The sequence below is a fragment of the Heloderma suspectum genome, chromosome 4, assembly GCF_057233095.1.
Source record: "Heloderma suspectum isolate Gila_16-S chromosome 4, 16-S_ref, whole genome shotgun sequence".
Taxonomy (NCBI): domain Eukaryota; kingdom Metazoa; phylum Chordata; class Lepidosauria; order Squamata; family Helodermatidae; genus Heloderma; species Heloderma suspectum.
Window position 1 is genome coordinate 161,293,448 of NC_139461.1, and position 20,262 is coordinate 161,313,709.

Here is a 20,262-nt window from a genome sequence, read left to right on the forward strand (position 1 = left end):
GGCAGAGGAACTAGAGATCAAATCGCCAACATTCGCTGCATCATGGAGAAAGCAAGAGAATTCCAGAAAAACGTCTATTTCTGCTTCATTGACTACGCTAAAGCCTTTGATTGTGTGGATCACAACAAACTGTGGCAAATTCTTAAAGTGATGGGAGTACCAGACCACCTTACCTGTCTCCTGAGAAACCTGTATGAGGGTCAAGAAGCAACAGTCAGAACCAGACATGGAACAACCGATTGGTTGCAAATTGGGAAAGGAGTACGACAAGGCTGCATATTGTCACCCTGCTTATTTAACTTATATGCAGAGTACATCATGAGAAATGCCGGGTTGGATGAATCAGAGGTCGGAATTAAGATTGCTGGGAGAATTATCAACAACCTCCGATATGCAGACGATACCACCCTAATGGCAGAAAGCGAAGAGGATCTCAAGAGCCTCTTGTTGAGGGTGAAAGAGGAGAGTGCAAAAGCTGGTTTGAAACTCAACATTAACAAAACTAAGATCATGGCATCTGGCCCCATCACTTCCTGGCATATAGAAGGGGAAGAAATGGAAGCAGTGACAGATTTTACTTTCTTGGGCTCCAAGATCACCGCAGACGGTGACTGTAGCCATGAAATTAAAAGACGCTTGCTCCTTGGGAGGAAAGCTATGGCCAACCTAGACAGCATAGTAAGAAGCAGAGACATCACCTTGCCGACAAAGGTCCGTCTAATCAAAGCTATGGTTTTCCCAGTAGTAATGTATGGCTGTGAGAGCTGGACTATAAGGAAGGCTGAGCGCCGAAGAATTGATGCTTTCGAACTGTGGTGCTGGAGAAGACTCTTACGAGTCCCCTGGACTGCAAGGAGGTCAAATCAGTCCATCCTAAAGGAAATCAACCCTGAGTGCTCATTGGAAGGACAGATAATGAAGCTGAAGCTCCAATATTTTGGCCACCTAATGCGAAGAGAAAACTCCCTGGAAAAGACCCTGATGCTGGGAAAGACTGAAGGCAAAAGGAGAAGGGGACGGCAGAGGATGAGATGGCTAGATAGCATCACGGATGCAATGAATATGAACTTGAGCACGCTCCGGGAGAGAGCGCAGGACAGGAAGGCCTGGCGTGCTATGGTCCATGGGGTCACGAAGAGTCGGACACGACTGAACAGCATATGGTCAGATCCCAAAGAAGATCAAATATGCATGTTGTAGTGTTAGTGGTGTTGTATTGTGTTTCCTTAATAAGGTGTGAAAAAAGGGGGTCTGCCCCTGGAGGGGGAAGTTTGTCCCAGCAATTCGCTGATAATTACTGGCTTCACTTAGCTAATATCACTAGAGTAAAGCATTTTTGTTTACCAAAAGATATACCTGCAAACAGGCTTATTAGCTCTTGCCTAATACCGGTCTGTAAGCATCCTGAAAAAATTCAAAACGAGACTATGTTAAGCTATTTTAATATAAACTTGACTTATTCCCAAAATTCTGACTGGGGCATAGTTACGAAAATCTTACCCCCTACAGAGTTCACTCTACGTACTCCCATCGTAGCTGGAACAAATGCCATTTGTGCATGAATGATTGTCAAAAATCTTCTGGGAAATGTAAAGCTATCCCTGCCCCCCCCCCTTCCACTGTAATGAAATTCAAAACATGTCTTTTAATTATGCACATATAGTTCTGCCTCATGGATGGTTTTGAACCTGTGGTTCCCGTACCTGGTCATTCATTCCAGCCAACTTGTCTGATAACCACCCATGTTGCCTTGGGTGCCAATTCTTCTGTTGCCTGGTGCCAATTCTTCCCCCGTGGCCAGAGAAAATCCGTCGACGGCGGCCTAGAGCACTCCAACTAACTGAAGATTGTAATAACCATGTACAGCTATACTCTGACTCAGAAAAATTGGCACTGGCAGTATCGTTAGTTAGAGTTCCAGGTCTAGCCTTGGCTGATGGTCTGGAAATCAACCGGTTAGCTTGCAGCTTGGCCAAGAGCATAAATGCCACCTCACGAGCATTTTTAAGAGGTGCTGTTTTAGAAAATAGAGCTGGTATAGATTACCTCTTCCTTCATCATCTGGGTTGTGAGACGCACCAAAAGCTTTGCTGTTTTAATTTAACTGATAATAGTAATGCTGTAGATGAACAGATCAACAATCTGCATCATATTGTGGCTGACATAACAATAGGACAACATGATTGGCTCGATTGGTTAACCTCTTGGCTTCCAGATCTTAGCTGGCTCAAAGCATTATTTGTTCTGATCTTACCAGTGGTATTAGTAGGGGTGCTGTTATGTTTCTGCACTCCCTGGTTTATGCGTTGCTTAAACAATCTGTTTACTGCCCCGGCCACAAAAACTGCTGCCCTCTACGCTCTAATAGACCAACAAGAAGTTGAGTGATATGTATGTTATAAAAAGTTTTGTATTGTGCTTTGCAGACTATTATGAGCATTCGCTTATCAGAAATGCTATAATTGTAATAAAATAATGCATTTAAGGGGGGAATGTAGCAGCCATATCGGGGGTCAGACTAAGTAGCCTCATGCAGTCTCATGCTTCATGTTCTTGCTGAGCTCTTGCTCTCTGAAATATATGTTTGTAAGCTGACGAGACACAGAAATTTCTTATCTTGTCAACAAAGGCTAAGGTCATAGTGATATGTATATTTTATTTTATTTATTTATTTATTTATTTCATTTCTATACCGCCCAATAGCTGAAGCTCTCTGGGCGGTTCACAAAAACTAAAACCAAACAACACACAATAAAACAATTTAAAATATATAGAACATTAAAACCACAGTATATCATGTTCTCTGCGGTTCTCTGCTTATCATCGCTACCCTATAACCCTTTTCTTGTATTATAAACAATGGTGCTAGGAGAAGAAATGTTGAGGACTGCAACCCCACACGGGAGGGAGAGGAGGAGCCGTTTCCTATGCGTCACAATATCTATAAAAACAATGTGCTGATGTAAATCGGGGCTTTTGGCTCTTTGGAAGTGATTCCAGCCATAAAGCCCGCGCATTAAATAAAGAAAAACTCTTTTTCCTTCACTCCGTGGCCTCTCTGACTCTGAGTTCTGCAACATTATCTTACGTTTTAGTAAATATTTGTTTTATTTACGGTATTTGATATGTAATTTATACCATATCCATAAGATGTGCTACTAACTGCCATCAACTTAAGACTGATGACATTGAGCACAGGCAATTTGTGTCTGTATCTATATTTTTGAATTGTTCAGTTTGTTTAGTTTTCTTACATTATTATTATTATATTTCTATACCGCCCAATAGCCAAAGCTCTCTGGGCAGTTTACAAAGAGTAAAGTTTTATTACTGTTAGAATAATAACTGTTATTATAATAAGAATAATAAACAGCTCTCTGGACAGTTAACAAAGATTTATTATTGTTAGTATATAGAATTGTGATAATTTGTTTGTCTCTTTCCCTCCCCTGCCCATCTTTTTTATTATTTCTGGATGTGAATGTTAACATACCAGGAATTTATTTTTTTAAAACCCTCCATACTTTTTTTTAAGGAGAAAAAAGAGGAGAGGAAAAAATGTTCTCTACATGGTATTGGATAATGTGTAATTTTATAATGTATCAACAAAGCATGCTACCAAGTGTTTTTAACTCATTTAATTATGTATAGGTCATAAGATATTTCATATGCCCATGTTTGATGTACGGCTGAACTCTATTGTGTTTTGTTTTTATCATTATCAATATTGTACCCATCCTGGTTGTGTAGGTTAACATATAAGGAAATTAAGAGTTTTTCCCCCCTGTTCCAGCCCATGCAAGAAATGACATTTCTGATCCAATATTAAATAGAAATACCCCTCCTCATAAATTCATTCATTCAGTGCACTTTCTAGTTTGCTTTGTACTGAAGTGCCTTGCATAAGTATTCACCCCCCTTTGACTTTTCCACATTTTGTTGTGTTACAACCTGGAATTAAAATGTATTTAATTGCCATTTTTACCATTTGATTTACACAAAGTACTTAACACACTGAAGTTGCAAAATATTTTTATTGTGGCACAAAAGTTAATTAAACAAAAACAAACTGGCATTTGTTGGTTGCATAAGTATCCCCCCCTCCAAGTCAATACTTGGTAGAAGCACCTCTGGGAGCAACTACAGCTGTGAGTCTTTTGGGCTAAGTCTCTACCAGCTTTGCACATCTGGATCCTGCAATTTTTGCCTATCCATCTTGGAAAATGGCTCAAGCTCTGTCTGGTTGGATGGGGACCATTGGTGAACAGCAATTGTCAAGTCTTGGCACAGATTCTCAATCAGATTGGGCTTTGACTGGGCCACACATAGGTTCTTGTTTTTAAACCACTCCAGTGTAACTTTGGCTGTGTGTTTAGGGTCATTGTCCTGCTGGAAGGGGAACCTCCTCCCCAGTGCAGGTCCCTTGCAGACCGAAACAGGCTTTCCTCTCTAATTGCCCTATATTTGGCTCCATCCATCTTGTCCTCAACCCTGACCAGTTTCCCAGCCCCTGCCGATGAAAAGCATCCCCACAACAAGCTGCTGCCACCACCATGTTTCACCGTGGGGATGGCGTTCTCAGGGCAATGAGCAATGTTGGCTTTGCACCACACACAGCATTTTGCAGTAAGGCCAAAAAGTTCAGTATTAGTCTCACCAGACCAGAGCACCTTTTCCCCCATGTTTGCTGTGTCTCCCTCATGCCTTTTGGCAAAATCCAAACAGGATTTGATATGAGTTTTTTCAGCTATGGCTATCTTCTCGCCACTCTTCCATAAAGCCCAGCTGAACAAGTGCTTCTCCTGAACGTGCTAAGAAAGCCAGTGAGACTCTAGTGAGCCTAGATAGGTATTCAACTAGGGGGCCACATGACAGGAAATTACATGACAGGAAAAAATAGCCTAGATAGGCTCCCTCTCTGTTGCCCTTCCGCTGACAGGCAAAGACATTTTTATTCAAGCAGGCCTTTGGGACTGTGGGGTTGAGTACTGTTGGGTTAGGTGCTGTTTTTATTCTGTTATTGTTGTGTTTTAATTGTGTTTTTAATGTATTCGTTTTATAATTGTTTGATTGTAAGCCAGTTTGAGTGCCATTTTCTTGGTAGAAAGGCCCCAGCATTTCTACAAATCAAGTCAACCAATAGAGACTTTTAATATGCAATTGTCCTGCCACATTTCACAGAATTTTATGGGGGGGTCCAAATGACATCATCATCCACTTGTAACCCTCTTATGTTTCCCCACTGCTTTTTCCACCTTTTCTCTTCCTGCAGAAAATCCATTAAGAAAGAAAAGATGAAACTCTGGAGAGATGCAGAGTACTGGAAAGTAGTGTAGGTAACATTTGGAATATATCCTTTTATTTGTGCTTGTCTTCAGATATACAGAACACATGGTCCATAAAGTCGAACAAAGACAGGTAAAATACCCATACAGAAGACATTTTTTAAAAAAAAAAAAACATAAATACATTAGAATTGGTTAGGATTAAACATTAAGGGCATAATCCTATGGGGATAGTCGCTCGCCTCTGAACTCAAGAGGCAACCAACTATCCAATGCAGGGTGGGCGAAGCATGGAGGGGATCTCCTCCTCCGCGCTCCAATTGCCCTGCATTTGCGGCTAGACAGCCGATTTCGGCACCTCGAGTGGGGGGTGGGAAGGTGGACAGCGCATAGGAAGCGTCATGCCGGCACTTCCGTGCTCCCCTCCCCAGGAATGCCCCCTTTTTGGCTGCTCTGTGCTGCTCTTATGAGTGTGGAGCTGGGGACGAACCGTGCCTCCTACGAGTCAGTGGGGGAGGAGAGTCAGATTTCTGGGAACTGAGCTTGGAGCACTGGCTTTATGGTTCCCATAAACTGAAAAATCCTATGGCTGTCTAGATGCTGTCTAGAGGCCATAGGGTTGCGCCCTTAGTTAGATTATGAGAAGGTAGGGAATGTGTAGGTAAAATCAGAATATTAATGAACATTAGAACCATTTTGTATGTTACTGGATTTCCTATTTTAACCAGAACATTCCTATAGAAACAATGCTGTTTTAGTACTTATGTACTTTAGTACTGAGGGACACTAAGAAGCAACCCTAAGCTTTAAGCTCCCCCGCCCCATCTCCTGCCCTAGCCACTGTAAGCTGCCTGGACTTTGAATTTAGTGGTCACTAAGCTGTGGATCTCCGCTCCACCCCGCCCATAAATAGGATTGCTCTGCTCACTTGCAATCTTATACACACTTACCTAGGAATAAGTTCCATGAAACCCATTGCTTCTAAGTAGACTGTAACTGGATCAGACTGTAGGGCTAATATTTATGGCCATAAGTATTGTACGTTTTTCATTTTGATTATTTCAATTGTAAGTTGCAATTCAATATGTAAGCATGTGCTCTTTTATTTTGTCATTTAAAGTGTAGTAATTTGGTTCAACTCTATTTTAAAATTGTGTTTTAATCTATTTTGTCCCTTTTCCCATTTTAATATACCAACCTAGAGTACCAATATAAAATAATGAGAACCATCACAATACTCACGCCTTGGTGTAATTCAAAATGAAGTCAACTCCTTTCTCGCTGTCAAATTGGATGTTACGAGGCAGCTCCTTGTGAGATTTGCCATCTATGTTCAATGGAAAGCCTGGGTGCCATTCTGCCCACCTGATTAAAAATAAAAAGTGTTGAGCAGCACTTTCTCTTCCTAGGATTTCCAAGACTGGGAATCATGTAAGAAAATATTAAACATATTTCCAGATCAATCAGGAAGAAATAATGATCACTTCTTTGTTCTGTATTCACAAGCACCAAGACATGAGACATACATTCCCCACAGTAGGGATGTAGTCCCAGAGTGTGTTTCCATGCTATCGGCTTCACTTTGTTTGCAACTTTGTTGCGATGTTTCCCCAATCACATCTTCTCCTTTTCTTATTTCCACAGTCCTTAAAGAGCCAGCTTATCATCGCTGTAGCATGGGGTTCTGTGCTGTTTCCACTGAGCACTAATCGAATTATTTTCTTGATGGCTGGGCGGTGGCTGGGTTGGGTCTGATTACCTCAGACCCAACCGCCGCCTCCTCTTGCCGATTCCCCCTCCCTCGTCCCCTTGTGCTTCACTCCAGTGAAGCACAAGGCCACCTCTCCCCCACCCGCTGTTGTTGCTCTTCCCCCTTATTCTGGCTTCCCAATGACCCTGCAAGGTGGGCTAGAAGAAGTAGTGGATGGCTGGCTTCCCAATCGAAGGCACTTTTAATACCTATTGAAATCCTAACTGTCAAGCCTTTCTCCTGCATGGCTGAGGAGGGAGACCCCAAGTAAATGCATTGAAGGGGACACACTCCTATGCATGCCTACTCAGAAGCAAGCCACACAGATTTCAATCGCACTTACTCCCAGGAAAAGAAAGCCGTACAGCCAATGAGTTTACTCAGAAGTAACACCCCCTAGCACATGCCCACACAAAGTGGGACAAAGCCTTAAAGGGGAAATACATAGGGAGGAAATGGTGAACAGAGACAGTGGATGATGTACTAGTTGTGCATCTCTTCATCTTTGCCTCCCTCATCCCCCTCTTCTGCTCTGTTCCAGCCCTTTTGTTTTTTTCCCTTTAACGTGAGTTTTAAAGAGCACTTTCACAGAGCGAAAAAGCTGTGTGTAGCATCTCCTCCCCTTTTAAACCCTTTCTTCCCCTAAGGCGGGATGACTTAATGACTCTCTGTGAAGCTGTCTTTGCAGCTCTCCTGATTTCCCTGCCACCACCTTGACTGGGAACTTCATAAGGATACCCAGGGTGGGTGGACATTGCACTTGGATGCCAGGGGTGCTTATGTGTGCATCTCTTCATCTCTGCCAGATTGCTCCCTCTAGTATCATCTCCCCTTCTCCTTCACACGCAGCTGCTTCTGGTGAGGACAGGGGCAGGTGACTGAGGCAGGTGAGCGACACACCCATAAGGGGCAGGACTATGACGCCAAACCCAGTGTGGTTGTGGAAACAGCTCAGTAATGGAGCCGAAGTAAGCAGGAAAAGTCGGGCTATAACCAGTCTCAGAAGAAGCAGTTTTTCTGCGATACAATGCAGGGTTGGGGCTGAATGGCCAGAACGTCATGGAAACACAGAGACCGCACTGCACAGTCAGGTTGGAGTAAATCGCTGGTGGAAACACAGCCCCAGTGGGATGAAGCAGGATCTCTTCCTGTACCTATTTGGCAGCTGGGTCTTTGAAGTCACATGCAAGGACAGCCTGTACCCTTCCCCTCTTGACTCACCTGATGTTTTGAGATGGCTCCTCCTCCTCTCTACTTGATCCTGCCTCTATCCACCCATCTTACTTAACTTCTTACAAGTTTATGAGGTGGCAAGGGTGATTTTCCTCTCCTGATCCTTTGTTGTACTTTAAAGACAAGATGTGGGTTGACTGAGAGACGGACAGCCACTGAATGCAATTATATAGTGTCAGTCCATTCCCATTTCCTTTCACCACCTTTTTCAAAACAGCCATGGATGACCTGCTGATTGATCTCTCAGTCTCAGAGCCATAGCCTGACTTTTCAAATACAACAAAAGCAGGAAAAAAATAAAGAATAAACCCACTCTTACCACCTTGTAAATGGCTCATCCCTGCTCCCAAAAGCCAAACCATTTTCACGTCACCTCCCCTCCCCCCCAAACACAATTGATATCTCTTTTGCAAAGGGACGTAGGCTATGGAAGTGTGTGTGTGTGTGGAGGGTCTTCTTCAACCACCCTCCAGAGTGGCTGCTCCAAATACTTTTGAAAAACAGCAGCATCCTTGGCCCAGGGCAGCTTCTGCAGGCATTGGATTGGTGGGTGATGTGAAGGGCTTTCAGCATTATGCTTTGTTACCTTCTTTGTTTGTCCCTTCCCATATATTTTCCCCTCTGCCCCATTTCCCAGAGTCTCTTCTTTCCCACCCCAATTCTGGCATTCTTGTTTGCAGATTTCTCTACCCACATTTTGCTTCTTTGGATGAGGGTGGGGAGGATAAAAAACACACGATTCACTTGTCTTAAAACCTGCAACCTTGGAAAATATACAAGGAAGTGAGAATGGAACATTCATTCCCCCCACCCCCGAACTGTTCTGCAGCTAACAAGTCATCAGATGTCTTCACTAACTTAGCTGTCTTAAATTTATGATTTACTAACTTATTATCTGGCAAAGATCTTGTGTCATTAATAGTTGCCCAACACGCAGAAGACAGAAGATGAAACTTTTTCCACCACTTTTTCTCCTTGTTGGGATAAGGACATTTTCCTGCTAATTTCTGCCTGTTGGAAAGTTGGCAACCCAATCTGAATATGGTCATCCCTTGGGGAATGACATCATAGGGCTAAGGTGGTGTCCAGAGCTGAAGCTCCAACTCATAAAAACAACACAACTTAAGCAAATGAACCTATTCAACAGTGAAATCAGACGTTTACAGTGTCTAGCAAATGCAACACTCCACATCATCAAATGAAGGTGGGAGCATGCCTCCTTTTTTGACTTCAAAACCAAGGCATCTAAACAGGGCCTAGAGGAGGAGGACAGTGACAGCCTGTCAATGGGAGAAAGCACGCCAAAAGCACTGAAATGGTAGTAGACCTGACAGTGGACACAGCTAATCAGATAAAACTACTACTAGAAGACTGGGCATTGGCGATTAAACCATTAAAAGAACAAATCAAGGAGGTAGGAGACAATTCTCAGATATCTCAGAAACATAAAGCCTTAGACCTTGGGATAAATCTTCAAAACTGACAAAAAATCCCTGGGAAGTGGCTGCCCAATATACCTTCTGAACCTACTGATGCAGCCTCTGCTTGCTCAGCAGGAAGCAATCCCCCAAGCACACACAAGGAGCAGTCTAGGAGCTCTCAGGACACCCTCTTTTCAATCCACACAGCTGAGCACGAAGTCAATCAGAGCACACTGTTGATCAGGTTCATTCTTCTCCTTGTGTCTACACCTGTAGTACATCTTGTCTCCTCCACCACCAGACCAGTTAGCTCACCCTGTTCACTCGCTCATCCCAGGATGGAGATAGCAGGTATTTGGAAAAGCACTCAAAGGCCTACAGTACAATAGTGAAGACTTAGGATGTGGTCGACTGCCATAACAGAAGAAGGAAAGCACAGTGGAAGGGATAAAAGATTGCAGTTATGCCTGTGAAGAGAGTTAGAGCTTATCAATAAAGTGGTTTTTAAAAAAACAACACTGGGATGTCTTTCTTATGGAGAAAGGGGCAGACACAAAACAAGTGGCAATGATCTTCTATAGAACCCACAGCAAATGAGTTTGTCTTGCCACATCCACTGCTTCAACTTCTGGCCTTTCTCTGCTTCTGCTGCTGCTTTCAGCCTCATGCAGAGCCTACTGCTTTTGCAACTACTGCTTCCAGGTTCTCTTGCATTTAAATTTTCTTGATTCTGCTTCAGCTTCTTCTCCTGCATGACCACCAAAATATGAGTCCTATACCTCCACCACCTTTCTTCCTGCCCACCCCAGGGGAACCTCCTATTCCCTGGAAACAGTGGAAGGCACATTTTTGCAATTTATCTCCTTACCATCCAGACTGATGATATCGAAGGCCTTATTGTTTCATTGCTTGGAGCCAGAAGATCTATAATTACTTGCCTTTCCCTGCTTCTGTGGATCAGGATGCAAATCATTATAACGTGGCTCTGCAGGCCTTGGATGATTACTTTAATCCTCCTATAAAAGTGATTGCTGAACATGACAAATTTTATTCAAGGGTTCCATTGCCAGGAGAGCCAAGAGATCAGTATGTCACTGCATTATGTGCACTCAGTGCTACCTGTGATTTTGGTAACATAGCTGAGGGAATTAGAAGAGACTAAATTGTTAGAAAACCTCTTCTTCCAAACTCCAAGATAAACTTTTAATGGAAAGAAAGCCTTCATTGACTACTGCTGCTGAAAGACAGTCAGGGCCAGAAATACTGGAACAAGGATAACTGTTTTGGCAGTTGGCCTCTGTACACCACCACTCTGAAGTTGAAAGGAAACACACCCAGATGGGAGCGAAGTCAGGACGTTCAGCTGTAATTCAAGGGGTTTGACAAAAGTGGGGCACTAACCATTCAGGTAGGACAGCCAGTAGCATACACACACACCCATCGTTGGTGGCTCATAAGTAATGGAACAAACCAACATCATTTCAAATGTAAGGATCGCCTTTAATACCTGGATGAAAATCCTTTGCAGTCAATGACTGCCTGAAGTCTAGAACCCATGGACAAGACCCAGTGCTGAGTTTCCTCCCTCGAGATGCTTTGCCAGGCCTTTAATGCAGCTGCCTTCAGCTGCTGCTTGTTTGTGGGTCTTTCTGCCTTCAGTCTTGTCTTCAGGAAGTGAACAGCGTGCTCTATTGGGTTGCGATCAGGTGACTGACTTGGCCATTGAAGAACATCCCACTTCTTTGCCTGGAGAAACTCTTGGGTAGCTTTTGCTGTATGTTTGGGGTCATCCATCTGCAATATGAAGCAGCATCCTATCAGTTTGGCAGCATTCGGCTGAATCTGAGCAGAAAGTATAGCCCTATACACTTCAGAATTCATTCTGCTGCTTTTCTCAGCAGTCCGGTCATCAATAAACACCAGTGATACGGTTCCATTGGCAGCCATACATGCCCATGCCATAACACTGCCTCCACCATGTTTGACAGATGATGTGGTATGCTTTGGATCATGAGCTGTTCCTTTCCTTCTCCATACTTTTCTGTTCCCATCATTCTGGTACAAAGTAATCTTGGTTTCATCAGTCCAAAGAATCTTATTCCAGAACTGGGCAAGCTTTTTTAGGTGTTTGCTGGCAAAGGCTAATCTGGCCTGTCTGTTCTTGAGCATTACCAGTGGTTTGCACCTTGTTGTGAAGCCTCTGTATTTACATTCATAAAGCCGTCTCTTGAGTGTAGATGTTGACAATGACATGCCTACCTCTGCAAGAGTGTTCTTGACCTGGCTAGATGTTGTGAAAGGGTTCCTCTTCACCATGAGCAGAATTCTATGGTCATACACTTTAGTGGTCTTCCGTGGTCTGCCAGGCCTTTTGCTGTTGCTGAGCTTGCCAGTTAATTCCTTCTTTTTCAGGATGTTCCGAACTGTTCTGTTCTGTTGGCCATTCCCACTGTTTTTGCTACCTCTCTGATGGGTTTATGTTGTTTCCTCAGCCTAATGATGGCCTCCTTCACTCGCATGGACACCTCTTTGGACCTCATGTTGGGAGTTCCAGTGAACAGCCACCAAATGCAAATGTAACACTCAGAACCACCTCCAGGCCTTTTATCCGCTTGATTGGCCATGGGGTACCCAGGAAACAGGCCACACCTGGCCATGCAGCTGCTTGTCAGCCATTCATTCCGTTACTTATGAGCCACCAACAATGGAGGTGTGTGCATGCCACTGGCTGTCCTTCCTGAATGGTTAGTGCCCCACTTCTGTCAAACCCCTCGCATTACAGCTGAACGTCCTGACTTCGCTCCCATCTGGGTGTGTTTCCTTTCAACTTCAATGTGGTGGTGTACAGAGGCCAACTGCCAGAACAGTTACTCTTGTTCCAATATTTCTGGCCCTGACTGTAGCTAGAATGGTTGAGAATGACACTCACTGTGCCAAAGCCCTCTTCAGCACTCCTGAGGCTTCTCAAGCCATGGAGGTGCAGACAATTCAGGTTGATCTCCAAGAAATTTCCTTCCATTTCAGTTCACAAAGCAAATTTACAAGGCAAACAAGATTACTACTGTCCATCCAACACAGCTGATCCTCCGAGGTGTCCTGCTTCTTAGCAAAGGAGTGGCAGATAGCCTTAGAAATAGCATTACTGCCTTTAGGAACCAAACTCATAGCTGACAGGGAAACAGACAGATGTAACAATGGAGAGCAGTTTGAAGCGGAAGGGAAAGTTAGAGTGCGTCAAGAACTACCAGAGAACTGCAGATTCAAACAGCTGACACAGAAGACAGAGGTTGCAACGTCAGAATGAGAGGTCTGGCTGAGCAGGAGGAAGGATCAGACATAACTGAGTATTTAGTCTCCTGGATTAAGCAGAAATGCCCACGCACTGAATTGTCACAGAATGATAATGAGAGGGTACACAGAGCTGCTGCTTTAATGAAACCAGAAAATGCTGCACTGAAGGACAGAATTGTCTCTTGCAGTTTGCTAGATACACTAAATGAGAAGAAATACACAGGGCACTGTGCAACCTACACGGCTTAGAACACAGAGGAACACAAAAAAGATCCAAATCTTTCTAAGATTTCTAAGGCCCTCTGGCCTTTCACTGAGGCACTGAGGAATGCAGGAATCACATCTCACTGGGGACACCATTTGAAGTTGCTGGTGAAAAAAGGCAGGAAAACCTTAGTAGCAGAGACAACAACACAAGTGGCTGCACTGTTGCAAGATCTAAAGTTGCAACCTATACAACCCCCGAAAAAGAATGGAGAAGACAACATGAATGCTTCAGATCAGGATGACCTGGAGTTGAAAGTGGCTGGTTGGAAGAGTTGCGGCACCAAAAGCAAACAGATTAATGCCAATTGAGGGTTGCTGCATTGAAGGTTACAAACTATGAGTTCTGTACTTTTACTGCATTCTGCTCAATGTTGCTGGAACAATTGCCTTTGTGCAATTATGGGCTTTTCTATACGAGTCAGTTAACCTCTGAAACTACTTGCAGTTTCATCACAGAATTGAGATCTGCGTTCTACACAAACAGCATTTCCTTTCCTGCTTTTCCACTACATAACCTCTAGGTGGTGCTGTGGTATTGCAAAATATTGCAATTACACAAGTAGGAAAATAGCTTCTCTTTCGCTTTAAGAAATAATACCCCATTTTCCCCACTCTAAAAAAGCCCAGGAAAGTGCTCTTAAAAAACAGAAGCAAAACTGGAGGATCACAACATCGTCTAAAGAATCTGTAAACAACTGTATGTAAGGAATCACGAGCACACAATAAATGCCTTGTGTAAAAATGCTCTATAGATAAAATTAGATGGGTTCATAAATAAGACTCAATAAAGGGGGAACCAAGAGTACAAACAGTTAAGTAAAGGGGTAGAGGGGGAAGGAAAGGAAGATGGAAAATTCTTTGAATCTGGCTAAGTGGGAAGCGAGGGAAGAGATGGGGAAGGAGGGATATAGGAGGGGCATAGGTAAAGAAAGACAAGTAAAGCATCAGATAACAAGCATCAGTTTTGGCAAATAAACATAAAAGGCATTAATTCACTGGAGAGGGAGAGAGATAAAAGAAAAAGCAGAGGAAAGTGTTCATATTTATAAATGTAAAGGTATGGACACTTACACACATAGGATAAAACAAGAGAAAGGGGAGAATCAGGGTGACGATGGGATAGGACAAAATAAAGGGATGAATGTATATCCTCAATAGAAAAATACAATTGCAGGAGGGGAAAGGAAAGGGATGTGATTTATAGCAAGTTCTAAAAATTACTTGAAAGTTAGGTTAGTAAGGGGATTTGAAAGAGCTCTGAGTCACAAAGGAGTAAGAATGCTTCCCTCCTTACAGAGAAAACGCGCGCGTGTGTATGTGCATATATATGTACTTCTCTCCCTCTGTGTGTCAGTAGGGTTGTGTCTGTCTGTATATGTACAAGTACACTGGTCCTTAGCAAGCCTGTCAGTCAGATCAGGAACAGTTTCATATCAGACCAATTCCGAGCTCCCAGGTTTTCCCTTGGGCCAAGAAGTCAAACACAGCGTTGCCAGAATGTGAGGAGTCTAATTCTAGGTCTCCTCCTCCAAGGAAGAACATGCTGTTACTTTGTATGTTATTGTATTTACATTGGAATCTTAAAGACAGATCACACAAGAATTTGAAACTGACAATTTGGATGGGAGGGAAAGCTTGGCAATTAACTAGATTACCGATATGACAAGAGATTAGATAAAGGAAACTTATTTTGATGTCAGTGGGCTGGGCATGGTAATCAAATTAAAGATAGTAGAAGCTAAATGTAACAGATTAGATCCAGATATAATTTTATTACAACAAACGCATCAAAGGGCCTTAAGTCATAAACTGTTACAGCGCTCAAAATTTGAAGAACAATATCGTGCCCCTGGAATATCAAAAGGCAGAGAGGCCTCCATTATTTTGATGAAATTATGTCCACTAGAAGTAAGTTATATTTTTCAGGATCCTAACAGTAGATATATTTTTTCATTGAGGGATGCTTACAAGGATTCAATATTACACTCGCATCCATATATGCTCCAAATACAAAACAAATCTCCTTTATGAGGGACATCCTCTTAAAACTTAAATACTTTAAACAGCGAATGGTGATTACTGGGGGAGATATTAAACTCCCAATAGAAAACTGGACAGAAGCACCCCATCACTGCACAACACCAGAATCTCGACCTGTCTGCTCAACCTATTTGTATGATTGGTTGTACTCCTGTAGAGTAGATAAGGGGTTGGAAAAAAATACTTTCTATTTGGGACGTCATATGTCTTATTCCAGGATTTATTATGTTTTGATTTCAACATAAATGATACCAATGTTACTAAGAGCAGACATTGGCAACATTACCATATCAGATCATGCCCCAGTCTCCCTCCTGATTTCACTCACAAAGCTTCAGCATTACCCTCCACTTTGGAAACTGAATGCCAATTTGTTAACCAAAGAATCAATAACAGATAAGATCAAAGAGAAAATATCATACTACTTCACTACAAATACAAATCTCAATATTAGACGTACATTCCTGCGGGACGCAATGAATGTGGTGATATGAGGGGCAGGTGCTGTATGAGTGAGGCAAACAATGTTAGGAAACAATCAGAAAAAGCTACAGCTAAGTTATTTGAGGAAATGGAAAAATTACAAAGTAAACGTAAACATACAGGGAGCAATAAAATATGTGTTAGTAAAGGAGCAAAAGTACAAGCAATCAAAATAGAAAAGATACCGATAGCCATGCCATACACAAATAGAGAACACTATGAATTTTTTTTTTTTTTAATTAAAGCTATTAGCTAGGGCACCAACAAAAAAAATGAACAGCAGAAATACTCCATATACACAAAAAGACAACAAGGAAAAAACTCCCAACCCAAAAAAGATCAATGAAATATTCTCAAAGTTTTACCAAAATTCCACAAGCAACCCTAATCCCAAAAATATTGATAAATTCTTAGAGGGAAGAGGAAAGGCCCCAGGAATGGACAGTTTTACAAATGAATTTTATAAAAGATTTAGGGAAACCCTGATACCACATTTACAAGCCCTCTTTAATACCATTCTAGGAAGAGAACCAATACCAGATTCCTGACGACACACCAGGTGGGTAGTCGTCCTTAGCTGGGGAAGGACTGTAGCTTAGTGAATGCATGCCACCCCATGGCATCCCTTAATCAAGATGCTAAAATGCTAACAGAAATTACGGCTAACGGATTGAATAACTTTATAGCACAATAATCAAAACAGATCAAACCTGTTGTATGCCTGGACAGTACCTAGCAGACTCCATTCACCAGGTGGTCAATATATTATATTCACTAAAAACTCAATTGCCTCACTCCTTTTCTCATAAAATTTTTGCAAAAATTAGTCTTTGACCATAGCAACTACAGGCACTAGCAGAGACAATCCAAAACAACAAGAAAATAAAAGCTGTTCAAATTGGTAACAAAACACACACCAGGAACCTTATATGCAGATGATATCTTGTTAATGTTATCAAATCTGAATACTGCTAACAGAACATAAACCAAAAGGGACTGGAAATAAAATGAGTTAATGTGTTTAAACATGACAAGGGTGGATCAAAACGAACTCCAAAAAATCTCAAAATTAAAATTTCTGCCATCCAGTTTTAAGTATTTGAAGACTATAATTCCAAAGGATTTAAAACAATGGAGGAAAAGGAACTATGAACTCAAAGCAGAAGTCAAGAAATGGAAAAAAACAAATCTCTCCTTGTTAGGCAGAATGGCAAGATGAATTCCCTCCCCAAATTTTTATTTCAAAGCCAAATTTTTATTTCAAAGAATTTTCTTTATTATTATTTTTTAAAAACAGAATATAATGAAGACATTTAGCATGGTGGAGGGGAAATTATGTATCTGTACAAAAACGCTTGACCAACATGGAGGCTTTGGTTTTACAAATTTAAAGCTTTATTATGAATCTTTTCAGATCAAGCAGATCATGCTACTAATACGAGCAGATTACATCATCCTTTGTGTAACCAACTCCCAGTTGAAAACCATGCCCCCCGGCCTCTTCTCTATTCCTCTTTGAGGAAGACGACTCTGGAAGAAATTAAAAACCCTTCTTAAGAAACACATTAAAGGTGTGAAACTCAAGGAATAAACTTCTGTCCCATCTGTCTCAGCACTTTTCCTATTCCTAGATCACTGTCCTAGTTCACAGATCCAGAAAAAAAGGCAATAAAACACCTGGGCAGAACAGGGTTTTTTCAGAATCGGGTACATAATAGAGGAAAACCTATAACAGCGAAAAAAATTAAAGAGAAATTATGAAGTCATAAAATGAATTGGCTTCTCATACTTCAAGTTCCAAAGCTTTACATCAACATTTATACATAGGAATGAGGCAATCAGATCACTACAAATCTTTGAAAGTGACTGTCTTGACTCACAGAACAAACTTAAGGGGACAGTGTCTCATATATATAGCTGGCTTATGGTGCATCCAAGTAGTCCAACAGTAGGATTCAAAATGGTATGGGAAGGGGATATTGGGGTTCAGTGCACAGAAACAGTGGAACACAATTTGAAGAAAGAAGTCTCTCAAATCTGTTTCTGCTACAACGACAGACACCCACATAAAAATCATACACAGGTAGCATTTAACATCAGTGAAATTAAATCACATCAACAAGAACCTTTTGCCACACTATTGGAAAGGATGCCAAGTTAGAGGGCCTTTATTCCATATGTGGTGGATGTGTGAATATGTGCAAGTATTCGGGATATCCATCTTCAACTATATATCACAGATAACCCAACAAACAATACACAACATACCACTGTGGGCCCTTTAGGGAGCAATTCTATCCAGATAGGCGGCCGCCTCCAAACCCGGAGGCAACTGCCTATCCAATGCAGGGCAGGAGAAGCACGGAGGGGGTCGTTCCCTCCACACTTCTCCTGCCCTGCATTTTCGACTAGACAGCCAATTGCAGCTGTCTAGCTGCAAGGGGACTGAGTGGGGGAGAAGGCTGCTGTATGACACATTAGATGCGTCATACAGACAGTTCTGCCATTCCCGTCCCCGAACACCCCCCCCCCCGAACACCCCTTTTCGGGCGCTCTGCACTCCTCTTGTGAGCGCAGAGGATGGGGCAGTTCTGTGCTGCCTCCAAGGCAGCGCGGAAGTGGGGGGAGGTTGGTTCCCAGAAAACAACATATCCTATGGCCATCTAGCCGCTGTCTAGTGGCCATAGGATTGCTCCTCCATCTATTTTTAATGACACACAGAAAAAGCTATTGCATAAGGATTGAATATTGGTGCTATGGGGATAGCATAAACATAATGCATAAGGATTGAATGTTGGTCCATCCAGCAGCAGCAAGGATGGAATTAGCTCAATATTGGAAAACAAGTCAGGGATATTCAGAGGATGGATCTTTTTCCAAAATTTGGAAAGTAGCTTTAGCTGAGAAGTTAACAGAGCAAAATAGATTAAGCACAGGAACAAATAAAAAGTTCAGGTTCGTGGAAATGTGGCTTCCCTTCATAACTTTTGTTAATAAAAGTTCCACAGACCAGCATCCACCAAATGCTCAGTCATCTTTCTGGAAAGGAAGAATAGCCAAGAAGACTGGAAAATGAAACATGGATGTTGCCGGTAGCAATAGAAGGTGATCCTTATTATACAATTATATATCTCATATCAAAGGCTCCCATGTCTAACAAACAATGTAAAACAAATTGCTTATATTTGTGTATAGCTATATGTTAAAATCATTATGTATGTTCGAACAAAAATGAACTCAAAACAGTCATACAGTGTGAAGATTAAAAGATTATTCAGCAAATATCATATATTTGCCATGGAATTAGCGTTGGAATGCCAACAGTACGATACAAACATTTATAAACTTGAACCTACTAAGACCTCTACACGTACATCTGGAATTCTAGGTGCAGCAGGATTCCTGGGTTTACCCATCAGCACATTTACAACATTAAAAAGAACACCACACTACTGAAATGAAATACATTTTCCAGGAATATATGTTGATTATTGTTCAGAGCTTTTCCCATCCTTACAGATAATATTAAACCTCCAGATTGTTGGAGAGGAGGTGGGGAGTCTTTGTCTTGAGGCCTGAGTTAACAGAACTAATTTAACCTGGGTACCAGTTTGAGTCTGTGCCTTTTCTTTTTCTACAATTATTTTTATTGATTTTTAACAAATAAAAACATTGACAGATAATAAGACAGCTTGGGAATACACTGACTACATACGTCATCAATATCCTACATTACAGTATAGAGATTACCTCACCTATACTCTGTTCATCTATCCTACTCCCTTCATATCCTGTTATCCTAACAAAACTTTCCATAATTGACTATGAGCCTGTGGTGCTTTTAATGATTCCTTGTGCTTAGTCACATAAGTTATAAATTGATGCCAAGTTGCATAGAAGTCTTGTTTATAGTTAACGTTCCTAGTTACTCTTTTGACATGCGTCAGCGTTTCCATAAGAGCGCTTGACCAAACCTTGAGATACCATTGCTGTATTGTGGGTTTGTGTGTTCCTTTCCAGCTGGCTGTAATTTCCATCCAGGCTGCTGCCTATAAGAAAGTCAGTAGTTCTTTGTTTTGTAGTTTGTCATCATATTTGTCATATATTGATAGCACAGCCATAGCTGGATACAGATCAATCACTTGCCCTGTTATCTTGCCGGCTTCTACAAACACCTCCTGCCAAAATTGTTGTATAACGACACATGACCACCACATATGAAAAAATGTACCAGTTTTTGTACAGTTCCGCCAGCACTTGGGGTGGTTAATTTGTATATCTGGCCTAACTTCTGTGGTGTTAAGTATCACCTGTATAAAATTTTAATTGTGTTTATTTTTGTAGAAATAGAGTTCATTGGACCCTGTCTCCATAATTTTACCCATTTTGTTTGCTCAATATGCATGCCCACATCCTTTCCCCATACTGGTTTGATCCCTTCTGTATTTCCAAATTGCAAATCAGAGATAAGCCCATACAGGACTGAGGTTAT

At 41.9% G+C, this 20,262-nt stretch overlaps 1 protein-coding gene across 3 annotated transcripts in view; it reads right to left on the reverse strand.

The window, feature by feature from the left end:
* ALOX5 (arachidonate 5-lipoxygenase) overlaps window positions 1-20,262 on the reverse strand; it is a 108,490-nt gene that overhangs the window by 55,640 nt on the left and 32,588 nt on the right. For all 3 annotated transcript variants that reach the window (XM_084854842.1, XM_084854841.1, XM_084854840.1), the window contains one exon: window positions 6,528-6,650. In XM_084854842.1, coding sequence (XP_084710968.1) covers window positions 6,528-6,650 — 123 coding nt within the window. The remainder of the gene's footprint in view (window positions 1-6,527; window positions 6,651-20,262) is intronic.